This window comes from Trichoderma aggressivum (genome assembly GCF_033847375.1).
Source record: "Trichoderma aggressivum f. europaeum strain CBS 100526 chromosome Unknown scaffold_015, whole genome shotgun sequence".
NCBI lineage: Eukaryota > Fungi > Ascomycota > Sordariomycetes > Hypocreales > Hypocreaceae > Trichoderma > Trichoderma aggressivum.
The window spans coordinates 136854-152226 of record NW_026946381.1 but is presented as its reverse complement, the minus strand read 5'-3'; the positions used below and the strand labels follow the sequence as shown (position 1 = coordinate 152226).

At 48.4% G+C, this 15373-nt stretch overlaps 3 protein-coding genes across 3 annotated transcripts; all 3 read right to left on the bottom strand.

Annotated features, from left to right (window-relative positions):
* Positions 1-5946: 5946 nt before the first annotated feature.
* Triagg1_4670 (uncharacterized protein) lies at positions 5947-7359 on the bottom strand (the record flags this gene model as incomplete). Its single annotated transcript, XM_062899099.1, has 1 exon — positions 5947-7359. The coding sequence occupies one exon, from the start codon at positions 7357-7359 to the stop codon at positions 5947-5949; it is 1413 nt and encodes a 470-aa protein (XP_062756250.1).
* Positions 7360-10729: 3370 nt separating this feature from the next.
* Positions 10730-11635, bottom strand: Triagg1_4669 (uncharacterized protein; the record flags this gene model as incomplete). Its single annotated transcript, XM_062899098.1, has 1 exon — positions 10730-11635. The coding sequence occupies one exon, from the start codon at positions 11633-11635 to the stop codon at positions 10730-10732; it is 906 nt and encodes a 301-aa protein (XP_062756249.1).
* Positions 11636-13341: 1706 nt separating this feature from the next.
* On the bottom strand, positions 13342-15276 carry Triagg1_4668 (uncharacterized protein; the record flags this gene model as incomplete). Its single annotated transcript, XM_062899096.1, has 1 exon — positions 13342-15276. The coding sequence occupies one exon, from the start codon at positions 15274-15276 to the stop codon at positions 13342-13344; it is 1935 nt and encodes a 644-aa protein (XP_062756248.1).
* Between the last annotated feature and the right edge of the window lie 97 nt (positions 15277-15373).

Below are 15373 nucleotides of genomic sequence, written 5' to 3'. Positions count from 1 at the left end.
GTCGATGGACATGGATGGAGCGGATAGACAGAAGACGAGGAAAGCGGGTGGCCTCAATGCCGCCCGCAAGGGGAAATCGAACCAAGGAATCCAATAGTACAACAGAAGAAACGAAGGTATTGAGAGAAGTTATACAAAAAGGGAACAGCCTCAGCAGCTCACGAGCGAGGATGGCGATCTGATCAAGATTCCTCCGTATAATACAAGTCGGGGAGAGGAGGGTGAGGGTGAGAGTGGGCGTGGGGAAGAGAAACAGAGACAGTGAGAGAATGTGTCTGAAGCACGGGATTCGAGAGGACATGAAACTATTTGATGGATGGATTTTCTGGGGATCCCGATATAGGCAAGTGGCGGAGGTCATGGATGACTACAGTGCTAAGGCTCAACTCCATGCTAGAGCAGCTGCTAGAGGCCCTGAGGTGGCCCTGAGGTGGCCGGTGGTGGCCGGTGGTCAGGGCAGGTTTTTAGTGAGCGCAGGAGGCGGCGCCACTGGGCTACAGCGCCAATCAGGCCGCGGCGTCGTTGTTGTGCCGGTGAAGGAAACGATGTGATCCATCGATTGAGCCTGAGGTCTCCGTACTTGGTACTTGGTACTTGGTACCTACGCATTTACTCGTGTTGGAATTGCCTTGCTTGTACGTGGCTGTGGTTACCGGAGAGCGAGGCATCAATGCGGCGGCCTGGTTGTCTCCGGTGGAATCTATCTGGGTGTAAAGGATGTAACTATATCTGCCAGCGTCTGTCTAACCTCAATCTTGGGTCCCAAGTACACCTATGTATACCAGCCTATCATTACGCGGCTGAACTCGTCAGTAGCACATCCATGGGCCACCGAGTGCCGGCGTGATTCTCCGTGCGGCCTTGCTAATTGAGTCTGGATCCCATTGCTTCCAGATTTTAATTTGATTGCTCTGCTCCTCCACTTGGGCAGCAGAGTTAGAAGTTTAAGGTTTTGCTGTTCAGGGGAAATCCGAAGCCCTCGGAGGCGATACTAATGGGACGAAAAAAATTTGGCCGAGTCGAGTTCGTTCTAGGATAGCCTTAGCGCAAGACCTGCCAGAAGGGGGATTGACTCGGGGACAAGCGGCTGTCACCCTCCCATGGATGGATGGATAAAGAAGAAAGACAGGAATTGAATTGAGCCATCACATACGAGTAGAATCGCCAGTGCTCCGTATATGCAGCATACGGTTGTGTCGTGTCGTGTCGTGTCGTGTCGTGTCCTGTACATGTATGTAGCTGGAGTGCATTCTGAGCCCCAGCCGTGCGGATACCTGTACTTATGCGGTACATGCGCTTCAAGACAAGCCCAAGCGAGGCAGAGTGCCGGGCTCTGCAGCCACCTCACTCCAATGGTTTGCATGTACATGTACATATATGTATATGTAGGTATGCTGTAAGGTGGTAGTATATCGTGGCAGCTGTATGTCATCTGCACGGATGAGTTGTTTGCGACTCAAGTGCGTCTTCGTTGCATGCTGACGCATTGTCGAGGCAGACGGGACACGCTGTTGGTACATGTACCTGGATCAAGACCAAGCATCGAGACAATTGGGAGGCGGTTTCACGGCGAAGTGGTCAATTCCAACACTCTTGATGTACAGGTACCGACTGGCATGGCGAAGCAAAAGAGCGGAACACCGGAGATACGCACGCGAACCTGGGGAAATGCACCGCAGGCCAGTTTATCCAGCAAGATGCTGCTCTTCAAAGGGACCAAGGCGCCAGCCCCCTCGTATATGTTGCCTACCTAGGTACTATTAGGTGGTAATATGGACTACCAAGGTAAGTACTAGGTAGGCAATAAGCCGCCGGCATTCAAGCCCAACAAACAACTTGGGCTTCCAATTACCAATTACCAATTGGCAGCCAAGATGGCCTCCTCACCTTGACCTGGAACGCCACTTGCCGACGTGCTCTCGAGCCGCTGCAATTGGATGCTCAAGATCCCGGCCGCATATACGCAGTACTCGTAGTCTACCGGAATTATGAGACCCTCCTGGAGATAGCAGAGCCAGTCCAATGCTTGTACCACTGAGGAGTTTGACAAGGCCGGAATCGCATCGGCAGTGGTGGCAACGGTCTGAACAGCAAGCCAGCATCCGACAGGGCTGCTAACCTGAAGGATCACCAACCAGTATCCATGCCGTTTTGGATCTCCCCGCCTGCCCCTCATGGCTAGATGCATGAATAGTGCGTGTGCTGTTAGATGAATTGTCCAACTAGATTCGCAGGCACCAGCTTAACATGTAATGGGTAGCAAGGGACGGAGTAGAGAGGCCGGTTTGGCCTGTTAAAAGGCATGCTGGCTGGTGGGAGCTACAAGAGCGACATGCGTGTGTGTCCCAGGCTGTCCCATGGGCAGGTAGAAGAATGTTGCAGATAGTCAGTGGTTGTTGGCAACCTAATCTTTGAGAGATGACGCCTCCTAGGCCTCACATCCAAGGACATGAATACCAATGGATTCGTTGAGCTCTTGCAGCATCTCACCGGTGTTGTTCAATGTCTGGGAGGCTGAGCCGAGAGTACCTTGCATGGCTTAATTTGACCCCGCCTCATAACCGTTTCCAACAAACAGAACAAAGTACTCCATGGACTGGTACCTGAATTCTCAAAGTCCAAAATTCAAAGCCCAAAGTTCGCCTTCCCCTTGTGGGCTTTTTTTTTTTTCACTTTCTATCTTGCACGCCTCGCTCCGCCTCTAGGCGTATTAGCAGGCAATGTTAGTCAAAAGTCGGTGAGTGGTTGAAAGGTTTTGCATTGATTCCATTTCATTCGGTACTCGTGAGCCTCAGCCTCATCATCTACGAGTACTACGAGCCTCGCCATGCTGATCTCCAAAAATATTCGGCAGCTGGCTAAATACATGTACACACTCCAGGGTATCACTTCCAAGTTTGTAGGCACTTGTAGAGTTCAATGTTACTCAATACCAAGATTATATGGACATTGCCTGCACTATTCAAGTAGCTTCTATCTCCAGGATTAACTGGGAGGCACCTGCCCGGACTACTAAATAACCGCCATGTGATACATCATGATTTCCAACCCTCAGATGCATTTTCTTTAGTAGTGAACCATTCCAAGCTTTTCACATTCCGCCTCAAACTTGTCATCATCTTCATCTTCATTATCCTCTTTTTTCTTTTCTTTCTTTTTTTTTTTTTTTTACTTCTGCTTACATATCCGCTCCCTGGCTACCCCCGCTAAAATAAGTCTCATTCGCACAGCAGACCCATCCAAACGCCGGCAAGCGACTCGTCATTGCGGGCGATAAAAATCGGAGACGCCTCAATCCGTATTACTCGCTCTTACGCCCCTTGAGCAACGACGAGACGATCCAAGCACCAAAAACATCATCTGCCTCTCTCTATTTAAAGGTACGGAGACTTCTAAAAATGAGACGCCCACCATCGCAAAGATTCGAAGCCAGCCTTTGAACGTTCCACAAAGCGGTTGATGCGGATAGCCCCGACTGCTGAAACCCAAGCGCCTCTTCCGACACTCTCGATATGCGAACCATCTGAGCGTGGCTCAACGCCAGGCCCGAATCTGGGCCCCCACTCGGCTAGCCAACGATCACTCTGTTGCGCGCTAGAGTTGATGGGAGAGGCAAGGGAACGAGGGGCCCTGATATCCTGGTCTGGCATCCCGGTCGGATCTGGCCGCTGACTAGATGGCATTGGAAGGTCGCTCGCCAACCAGACACAGGGGCCGGGCAGTTGCACGTCTTGGAGAATGCCCTATCCAAAGTCGAGCCAGGCACGTGTGCGCAGCTGGATGGCTGGCCCAAGTTCTGCTTTGTGTCCGTACCTATGAAGGCTTGCTCAGGCCACGGAGGCTGAACTCTCTCTGGGAGGGCCGTCGTGGCAGCAAATATGCGCGTATGTATGTATGTGGTGCATGCATGCGTTCTCTGTTCATGCGTAACAGACAGCACCTCTGGCAATCTACGCTTACCCAGTGAACTACCACAGACAGCGTAAGCACATGCAGGAGCACAAGCACAAGCACGAGCACGAGCACAAGAGCAGAGACCGCAGCGACAGTCGACGCTGAGTCTGTGCGCTCACATCAGGCCAAGCCTCCAAAAAGGACGCTGGCATTTGATACATGTATTGAGTTACGAAAGGCCTTCAGTTGGACGTGCGGGGTCGCAAGGAAAGCTACTCAACCTCGACTTGTCACGCATTTCCAAGACCTTTCGTTGGCCGAGATAGCCGCCTCCTGCCTCCGTCGACCCGCAAGAGGCTGTTCTCGGTCTGTCTGCCCGACGCAATTCCGTCATCAGATGTGAGAGCTGAGCGGGCTAGGCTGGATTAAACCTAGAGATGGATCTACCAACATCATGCATCGCCTTAGATGCGGTTTAATTAAGCACCAAGGATCTACTGCCCGGCCCTATGATGTACTACCGCAGTATTGCTTGCTGTTGAGGGTTGACTCATGGGTACGGGACTGAGGTAAAGAAACATGAGTATCGACAGTGCTAAAGCTTACAGGCAATCATCACACAAGCTACAAGCTACATTGATCCATCCACCATCTCTCTGCTGCCAGCAAAAGCCCTCTCGTTATCGGCCCAAATAGCGATTCGGATACTTTATATCTGGAGCAGCAAAAGCACTAGTTTGTCATTGGTGCGATGGTGACAACAAATTGGGGGTGTGGACCTCGTCTGGCATACCTGCTTGTACATGTGCATAAACGTTAATTAAAAATTGATGCCAGAGAGCCCAACGCACGAGAGCAAAGGCGCTCTATATGATTGTGACGATGGACCGGATGTCTGTTCTGTGTACGACTACCGGCCTGCTCTGAGGGGAAACCGTTGTCGAGGCGAATGTTGGGATATGAGAACGAGAGAGAGAGAGAGTCCATCCAGACAGGTCCCAAGTATCCAAGAGTACTGATTTGTTGGATGTCAAGATAGGTAACATCGATGTGCCTGAGCTGACGAGGAGATGCACAACTTGGTGATACACCACTTCAACCACTTGACACGCCACTCCTCTTTATCTTTCTGGCGTCAATGGCAAGGCACATGTGCGTGTGGTGTCACTTATACCCAATGCCTCGACTAATCACTCTCCGCATGCTTTATCATCCTTTTCTAGCTGCATTGGCTAGTTACTACCGTCAATGACATGGTTGGAGTAAACAAGACACAATGGTCAGTACTTAGTACTGACTCCGAGAGCAACGTGCATTACCTTCTCGAATTCCCTTTTCGATGTATTTAGGCACGGAAACCCGTATCCAGATCCCCCATTACCAAATACCCGCATCGAAGAGGGCCGTCGATTTTTGCCTAAGCAAGTGTATATCCTGATTTGACGAATCCCTTTATCCGCCTTTTATCCCTCTTTTGAAACGTGCCGCCGTTGCATCGGGAACCTTTCGGTTATGCTGTTCTGGACGTCAAGAGGAATAATTAATGGCTAGATTCCATCACTTGTCGACGTTTGCTTCGGTCGTACGGCGGTTTTGAGCAACATCTCTTCCGGTGGACCTAAATTGACGTCCCGATGTTAGTAATAAGTGGTGGTCACTGTACTTTGTTTGTGTTTGAGTGGTTGACGGTGAATGTGAAGCCACTGTAAGCAAAGCATGAGCATGTGTACTGGAAGAAATTGGGGCGATGCGAATCCCCCATCTTCTGGCGACCCAATTACGAATACAATATCAGCATAGATTCAATCATGAAATAATGATAGTATGATACATAGATCTTGCGTAAAGCTGTGCCGTAATTCAGCATCAGTAATCGTGATGTTACCACAACAGTGACCGAGAACACTCCAGACCTGCCCCCAATTTGCGTATTCCACTCGTGTTCTTTAACAGGACTTACGTAAATCTAATAGATAACGACATGAATCCAGCTCATACCAGGTATAGTGAATCTACAGAACTAGGGTCGTTTCCCATCATCTTGCAGAGTACCTAGCCGGCCTGATACACCGCAAGAGCGGCGACATGAGGGTTGATAAGACTCAAATTGTATGGAGTGACAGGCAAATTAGTATCCGTGAGTGCGAGGAACATTGTCCCGTTGATGGCCGGATCATGATCCCATGTCGACACATTGGGTTGGAACGTGTACGCCGTGTTGCCTCGTAGACTCATGTTGAGAAGCGGCGAGTATGTGACGTTTAGCTGCGATACCCAGGCCGCAAACCTGGGTTGTCTCACGGTGGTTGAAGTCACATAGCTGTTGTTTGGTCCGACTAACTGCCCCGGGTTGTCCCAGCGCAAGAAAACCTGGCGACCTGGATATGAAAGTGGGATGCTGCGATTCTGGGTGATGGCTGGCGAGCAGTCCAGCGTCTTGTTGGTCGCATTGAAGCAAAGCTGAGAACTGGAGATGTTTTTGGTAGACAAAGTGTTGGCCCAGCCGCCAGTCGTCTCGTTGAACGCGGCAGAGGCATTAATGCGAGCTGGGTTGGGCTGATTGAGGATATACAGCGCTGGAAAGTTCTGCCACACCAGTCTTGTCTGGTTTAAAGGGCAACTTGAGATGTAAGGCGCCAACAGAGACCATGCCCAACTCTGGGGTATTCCAGGTGTATGCCATTCCGGCATGGGGAATTGCCCGCCGAACTGACGGAAGATGAGTTGCTGGCGAGCTTCAATCGTGATGCTCTGGAGCAGTAACTGGGCTGCCGGCCCCGAGTTCAAGTGTGGCAGAAAGCCGTAAACGCCTGCCTCTCCCCACCGTGTGAGTTTTTGGTTGAAATCGACGAATTCCCGGACGTTGGAAACAGGGTAGTTGTAAGTACACTGTTTAGGCGCCTGCGGACCGAGCATATTGGTGAGAACAGTGGCATGTCCAATCTCCTGGTCGGCCATGTACTCGATGAGGAACCTGTCCTTGGCATTAATCCCGTTCGCCTCAAACTGTTCGGTCGTGAAATTCTTTAAGCCCCAGTGAAACAAGTCTAGTTCTATCCATTCTTGATAGAGAGCCAAGGCGAGTGACTGGTAGTCGTAATCACTTTGGACTCGGTATACCGGAGCAGAACCATTAGTCCCGATGCCGCCGTTGGGGGTAAACGGCGCAGGTTCGGGGCCGTGAAGTTTGCCATCGGCTGTGTAATTGAACGATCCCGGAGCAGGAGGCTGAGGGCGAATCGCAGAGGCTAAAACTGAAGTCGAGAGAGCCCCGGTGGTAGTTGCTGGCGGCCCGGTGTACGGGCCATGAGAGGTAACATTGCTCTGAGTCACCACGGCTGGAGTCACAGTTTCAGCGGCAGAAAATGTAGTTGTCGGAGTGTATTCTCTCGGGATAGCCTGGACAGGCAGCAGGTTCGAGAGGGCGAAAAGCCCCGCGCAATTGAGTACCGCTTTGTAGATCATGATGGCTTCGTTTCTGACGCGAAGCAAAGCGTTGTAAGACTCAACATCAGAGCACTGCTATTTGCATGCCTGAGAATATACGAAATAGTCGACTCCTTATATCTTTCCATAACTGTTCATACTCATTCACATGAAAAATGTGCCGATACACCCGGAACCCGTCACTCTGTCATGTCATTCAACGCGCGTGTCTGCCCTACTTCCCCAAATCCTCTCCACAAAATCTCCCATCGAGCCCAGCCCAGATGACGTGTCTCTACCATATTATCGAAACATCGATATGAGGTGACAACGCCATGTTGTAATGTCGCCGTCATGGAGATCTGTGGTATGCGAATTCCTTACGTGTCGAGATGTGGCGCAGGTGTAAAGTTAATGCTTGGACGGCTGGAGCGGGCGATGATCTGGAGGCATGTCATACCCGCGTATAGTAGTAATGCATGAAATCATATGCTGAAGTCTGGGAGTATCTTTAAAAGTGCTGTCATAATTTGTTTACGAATGAAAAGATAGGTCTTCGTCATGATATCCGTAGAATGTCTCATGATATAATGGTCCTGATGTCAGCAAAGTACTATTCTGAAGTTGTATGAACACTGCCCAAAATAACCCTCTTATTCGGCTCAGTGACCTACGATGGCCTTTCGAAATTGCTGTTTACTTATAAACAAACTTTTAGTTACATCACATTCACCATTCTAAGCGCGCTCCGATGAGACTTAATGGAGATTGGCGTATACACTTGCAGAGATCAATTGATGCTTGAGAGCCATTGTCAACTTCAACCATGCACCGGCATAATCACTCATTTATTGGTGCAAATAATTGAAAATAGATGACCGAGAATAAGGTTAGTATCAGTGGGCTTAACTTTTGATGTCAAATTAGTGAATCTCGTTCCCCAGCTCGTCCGTTACACAATCCGCCATTTTACAATTCATAACTTCAGAGTTATGCCGAAAGAGACCTTCAGGTATATATTACTTACCAACCAGGCTCCTCGGAGTCATCTGTATGTTTTTAGACAGTAGTGACATGAATATTTCCGCACCTCTGGCTTGCTGACCAGCATGCCGTGCTTCAAATTGAAAACTGGCAACATTACAAGACGCTAGAAGAACACAGCTGGAATAGCAGATACTAGAGGAATACAGTTCTAGTAGTGGATACCAGAGGAAAGTAGAGATAATAGCAGAAAGTAGTTAGTAGTAGTAGAAAGTAGTTGATAGTAGTGAAAAGTAGTAATAGTAGCAGGAAGTAGTTGATGATAGAAGAGAGTAGTTGATGATTGCAGATACAAAGAAAACGGACATCTACTACCATAGGTAGGTGGGCGTTCAGTATCTGTACCTAGTAGCAGATACAAAGCTTCCTTTGGTATCCTACTCCGACCGTGAAATCCACGGGATGCTGGATGGCAAACTCCGGGCGCTGAATGCTTCCTCCCTATTAAAAACATTCAACCGCTTTCGGATGGGGTTTCTGATCGTTGAGTGTCTAGTTAGCATTCGTTTCTACTATTTGCAGACATCTTAGTTCATACATTGCCGCGATCTCTATATGAGTTTGCGATATATAAGGCCTCCAGGAATATTGATTAGCGACAAAGACTTAAAAGCAACGGCCAAAGGCAGCTTACCTACTTCGTCTTGGGGTTAGGCTAGCAACCAAGATGTCAGGATGCATAACTCAAGATAGTAACGCATTCTAAACTGACCACCTCCCCTGCGGGAGGGGCTGCCGAAGTAGTGAGCATTAAGAAGGACATAGGCATGAATTTCGTGATTGCCAATAGCGTACCGGAGCAGGGCGGTGGGCGGCTTGCTTCGAATCTGGTGAATTGGATTACTATAATGTCGTATACCTAGAAAGTACGTTGAAGGAAGGAATTGAGGTGGTCACTGCAGAGCGCGCTCGTGGGTGATAGAGAAATAAAGGCGGGTATAGACTTGGGATAATTGATGGGAGGGTTATAAAGGGACAATCTGTCGGGGCCTAGTAACTTACGTTTCTTTGTTGTTCTTTGTGAAGGTTAGTGGTGAACTCATGAATACAAGAATGGAGGTAGTATGGTAATCACATACTTGTTTAAGATGTTGCTATATCAATTTGATAGCGTGTTAGTATGTTTGTAACTATGGAGTGGATGGAACCTACTTGCTTCTTTTGTCTTTTAGAGAGCAAAGCGTCAAGAGCAATATTCCAGCCAGCAGTAAAAGAGGATGGGGGTCAAGTTGGCCGCTGTTAGTAACCCAGAAGAGAACTCTAGAGTCTTCGGTTTGATGAGATATCGGTCAGCGACATGCGCGTGTCTTGGTGGGGATGATGGTGTTCCTGTGTTGTTGTTGAGAGAAGAAAAGAAGAGAAGATAATGGGAAGAAAAGAAGAAGAGAGAGGCAGGATGAAGTAAATTGCTGCTGCAGTGAAAACGCCGGGGGTTGTTTGGCCTGACGGCTGGCGGCCACTCTCAAGGTGCACTTCTCAACTCCATGCCCCGATCTTCGAAACATTAGGCACCATGGAAACCAGGCGGTACCATGAGGAGGTTGTAGAATCCGACTTCGCCACCCGCGTACTCTTCTTCCTGTGGATGGCAAGAGTCGTTCTACGGTTGGGAAGAATTGGTGTGGTGTTTACGAGACAAGGTCACCGATCTGGTCTGGGCCAGCATTGGAGCTTACATGCAGTTTCACAATACCAAAAGTACATCGTATGCCAAGTGGACTTGATACTGTCACACCATCCATCTTCTAGAGGGCGTCCGGCGTCTTTGCAGATATTGCCATATCAGACTTCTAGCTGAACCCTCTTTATAGAGTGGCCCCATGCCGTGTGGCTACATGTATGTACTCGGAAGTCTATGCCTCTGCTGTCTTCTCTAGAAGATGAAGATATCGACTCGTAGCTCGAGTGTAGGACGTTTTGGCAGTATCTTCAAGGCCATCGTCTCCATAGCCGTTGAAAACGTTTCCCCGGGTCATGAATTGGCGACCAAAACATCTGACGGTAGGTTGAGAGCATTCTGGCAGAACCTTTGCCATGGTCGGTGGCCAGCAGAGTATAGAATTCCTACAACATGATCTGACGCAGTAAATGCACTAACATCATCGTATTTGTCCAAGCAACCAGATTATTGGCCGGGGCTACCAGCAGCAGATTCACGAGCCGCATCTGCTGCTGCTCGCTGCGCTTCTTCGTACCTCTCTTCCCTGGCGTCTTTGTTGCCCTGCATCCAAAACGCCGTCTTTTCATACCGGGGCATGAGAGAAGCCTCGTTGTACTTCCCACTCCCTGTCCACTGCGGATATTTCTTGTCGTCTACCCATTGAGAGTGTGGCCCGACTAGCGGTTCGGTCTCTCCTATCGATCGTCAAGCCTCGAGCATGTCTTGGCTCGGTTTCCAATCGGTTGGATCAGGTCGAAGTCCAAACGCAGCGGCCTCTCTGGCCTCTAGGCCAATGACAGAATCAATGGCTGTCTCCAGAGTGACTTGAATAACACATCCAGGTTCGACATAATTGATGATCTTGGCTGCGAGAGGCTCAAACGAAATAGGTGCGTTGAGTTCTTCTTCCACCCCTGTTCGAGCTAAATAGACAGGAAGATTCCCAAGTGCTGTGGAGGGTTCTTTGTTGTATTTCTCATCGGAGACAATAATAACCAACGCTCGGAATAATGGTTGGAGGATGTAATGATCTAGGTCTTCTGGATCACCCCAGGAAATGCTGCACCAGTTTCGGGTCGCAGCGCGCTCTTCAACTTTGTCAATGCGTTGTTCTTCAAATTTGGCAATAACAGCCTTGTTTAAGGAGAGAATACTATCCACAGTTGATGGAGAAACTTTTGTGTTATCAGGCAGGTCCTCTGGGATTATGAACTTGCAGATGAAGCGCAAAAGGTCGATTTCGCTTCGATATGGGCGAAACCACCGTCGGTAAATGTAGTTGTGAAGTACAACACGGAGTAGTAGACATCTTTTCCCTGGCAAAAGATAGAGCGGTACTGATTTATTGCAGAAATCGATCCAATGATACGGGTATGTTGGGATATCGGGCAGGCAGTTGGCAGCGGCATCGCGAACCGAGGGTTTATAGGAGGGCACAGTAACAACACTGTGAATATTAGATCGGTGGCTTCCTTCCATGTCAGTACGAAAGAGCCAGAGGAGTTCGTCTCGTGTAAATTCGCTGAGCAATCGTGTGCCGCCGTCGCAGAGAAGGCCATCGCGTCCTCTACGCACAAACGGAGCATACATCTTGTGATCGGCGTCCTCCATGTCTGGAAATGGAGGTGAAATGTTTCAAGGGGAGAAAGAGGCGAAATCGAAGAGCAAAGCGATGGAAGCGAAAGATGGAATTGAATCGAGTAGAGGCGACCGAATATAGAGGTGAATAAAAAATGAAGGATTGTTTTGAGGGACGACGAGTTGGAGAGCCAAATTCACTTATGCGTCACCAAGTGTTAGCATCACATACCCTAGGCTTAGGTACTCCATATATATACTCCGTATATCTTGGTAGTATATCGAATCTAAAGTCAGATTCGCCTTAACAACGGGATGATGCCACTGCGCATATTTAATGTTGGGAGGCTTTATTTTGCTGTCCAACGCCAGCGCGAATGATAGTTGGATCACATTCATCCTACTGCGCTCGTCTGCCGGATTCCCTGTCGCAGACTCGATCATTATGTATGGCAACTTTACCAAGAGATCATGAAACAAGTTGAAAAACGCGCTCAACAGGTTTGGTGTCTCATGATCATCTTTGGCTTCTGCAATATATCAAGTCGATAGCTACTATAGCCCTGAATCAGAGTGTTTTAGGTTCACAAGACGGGACAATTAAGATATGGAAATTGGCCATAGGCACGAGTGAGAGAAGACTTGACAGCCATAGCCGCATTGATTAATCAATAGCTGATAGGAGCAAAAGATGGAATTGAATATAAGTAGAGGTGAACGGATATAGAGGTGAAATAAAAATAAAGGATTGTTTGAGGGACGAGTTGTTCGCCCGCCCAAAGATGGAGATAACGGGTACAACCCCTATACTCGGTATTGATGTCGAATCTAAAGTCAGATTCGCACCAACGATACATATAGTTGTATCGGAGTGCGTCAAATGTCATCCAAACATTGTAGAGGGGATCCGTGGCTGACAATTGCGGCTCTGCTTTTCGTCCCGGCTCTTGCTTCCTCCCACACACAGTTGGGTGGTAGTAGATACCTGTCTGCTATTTTTGCCATCTTATTCTAACATCTGCTGCTATTGTAATTATATTCCCCAGCATCTGACATTGTCACTGCCTAGGTAGGTAGTGTATACTGGGCTTTCAATTTGAGACACGCAGTGCCGGATAACAACTCACATGTTATACATCCAAACCCGCTATCCACAGATATTTAAAAAAATTTGGCCCCTGACTGTGTTATCCAGGTTAGTGCCTAGGCAATAAGATTGAAGAGGTTGAAAACATGATGGACTTTTGCGCTGTTACTAACAGGGATGACTCACCTGTACCTACATACATGCAGGTACTAATGTACAGGCACCTGTAGTAAGGCTTGCCAGATGCCACTGCCCAACTCGATATTTGTTTCAGGCTTTTATTATTTACATAGAGCTTTATTCACTTGTCCAACTGTGTCTACAGGAGCTTTAAGAAAAGGCAAAAGCATGACATGCTCGGTTACAATATTCGCTCGTTCACACACCCAGGACCTTAAGCCACACAGCTGTTTGGATGAGATTAGCCAAAGCTTTCAGAAGAATTCGATTTGATCCTTAGAAGCCACGGATCTTTTTTGATCAAAAATTCACAAGAATTGGAGAAAAACAAAAGCAGATAACGAAAGAGAGACTCAATGTGTAGGGCTTTAATCAGACGGTTGTCTTGTCAAATCTATAGCTCCAGTAGGTACAGATAGTTCCAGTAGATACAGATAGTCCTGGCAAATATAAATAGTTCTAGTAGACAAAGCTATGGGAGCTGCGTATCTGGTTCTGGGTCTAAAAACTTCATTTTGAGAAGATGACCCGATTTACAGAAAACAATCGAGGACTCCACGATGACCGAAGTATAGGACCGATATTCCACAGGCAGCCACAAGAGAGGCCTTCCGTCCTTCGTAATCCATTCATGACCTTTATCTATTCCGTAGCCACGAGTGGCAACATGTCGTCGCAGAAGGGGTTCATCCCCCAGTTCCGTGGCAACTGACCTCGGATCCAGATCCAGGTCCAGATCTATAATGCCAATGTCGCTATAGATGATATGGTTCGCCCTTGGGTCAAATGAAAGGCGGTGTACCATGCCAACGAGTGTCTGGAGGCACGCTTCTTCAGCTACATCCCAGACTTTGACTGTGCTGTCCGCGGATGCCGAGGCAACATACCGCCCATTTGAAGAAAAGGCCACTGCTAATATCTCGCTGTCATGGCCCTCGAGTGTACGAGTACATGTCTCTGTAGCGATATTCCAGATCGTAATCTTACCTGTATTCTCAAGGGTGCTTGATCCCAAGACCAACTGCTGAGCATCCATAGAGAAGGCGAGCGAATTGACAAAGCCTGTGTCATCAAGAACCCAAATACACTTACCCTTAGTCACATTCCAAATTTCTACTTTCTTCTTCAAACCCAATGCGATATACTTGCTGTGTGCCGAGGAGGCTATTGAGTAGACCGCATTGGAAGCCTTGAGTGTCTGAACACAGGCGCCTGTATCAACATGCCAGACTTTGACCATCCCATCCCACGAAGCTGAGGCGATCTGGCCGTTTTTGAGAAAAATGATGGACGTCACAAAATCGCTGTGACCCTGGAGTGTCTGGACACAGGTGCCTGTTTCCAAATCCCAGACCTTGATTCTGTCATCCGTTAAGCCTGAAGCCACTTGCCGCCCATCCAACGACAAAGCCGTTGACTGAACAAGACGGCTATGGCTATCAGAGCTTCTCTCACTCGGGCCTATCGCCAGGTCCCATATCTTGATTGTTCCATCATGCGAACCTGAAACTATTCCATCAGGGGACATAGTAGCTATCGACTTGATATAATCGGTGTGCCCTTTTAGTGTCTGAATGCACGCACCTGTAGCTATGTCCCAGATCTTGATCATGCCGTCAGATCCTGAAGCAACCTGGCCAGGTGCTACAACGGCTAACGACCAGATAGAATCGGTATGCCCTCTGAGTGTCTGAACACACTCCCCCGTAGCTATATCCCAAACCTTGATTGTCTCATCATCTGACCCTGAGATAATTTGCTGGCTGTTCAGGAAAGCTACCGAGCATATCCATGCAATATGGCCCTTGAGTGTCTGAACGCATGCACCTGTAGAGGAATCCCATATCTTGATGGTCGCATCGCCAGATCCTGTAGCGATATTGACGTTCGCAAAAGTAGCGACTGATGTTATATATTCATCATGTCCCCTGAATGTCATGATGCAAGCGCTTGTTAAAATATCCCAGACCTTGATTGTTTGATCGTGTGATACGGAGACGATCTGGCTATACGATAAGACGGCTACAGACTGAACTGCACCAGTGTGGCCTTCAAGTGACTCATCACAATTGCCTGTTGTTGCATTCCAGATCTTGATGGTTTCGTCAACGGACCCCGACACAACTTTCTTATCGTTTGGCAGGAAAATCACCGAAGTTACCCAATCAGTGTGACCTTCCATGGTTTGGAGGCATACTCCTGTAATGACGTCCCATATCTTGATGGTATTGTCCTTTGACCCTGAGGCAATATGTTTGCGATCTGCCGAGAACGCGACTGAAGTCACACAGGCGGTATGACCTTCTAGAGTCTGCAAACAAGGGCTCCAGTTGTCTTCAACTGTAGGCACCTCCTGGATCCACGACGGGATCTCTTGATGGAAAGCTTGTCGTACCAGGCTCTTCATAGGGCTGAATACTAGCGCAGATGAGTATGTCTGAAGGGGCGCGATTTCGATAGTCCTTCGATTATAGAGAATAAATCGATGTGCGTCTTGAAGGAGG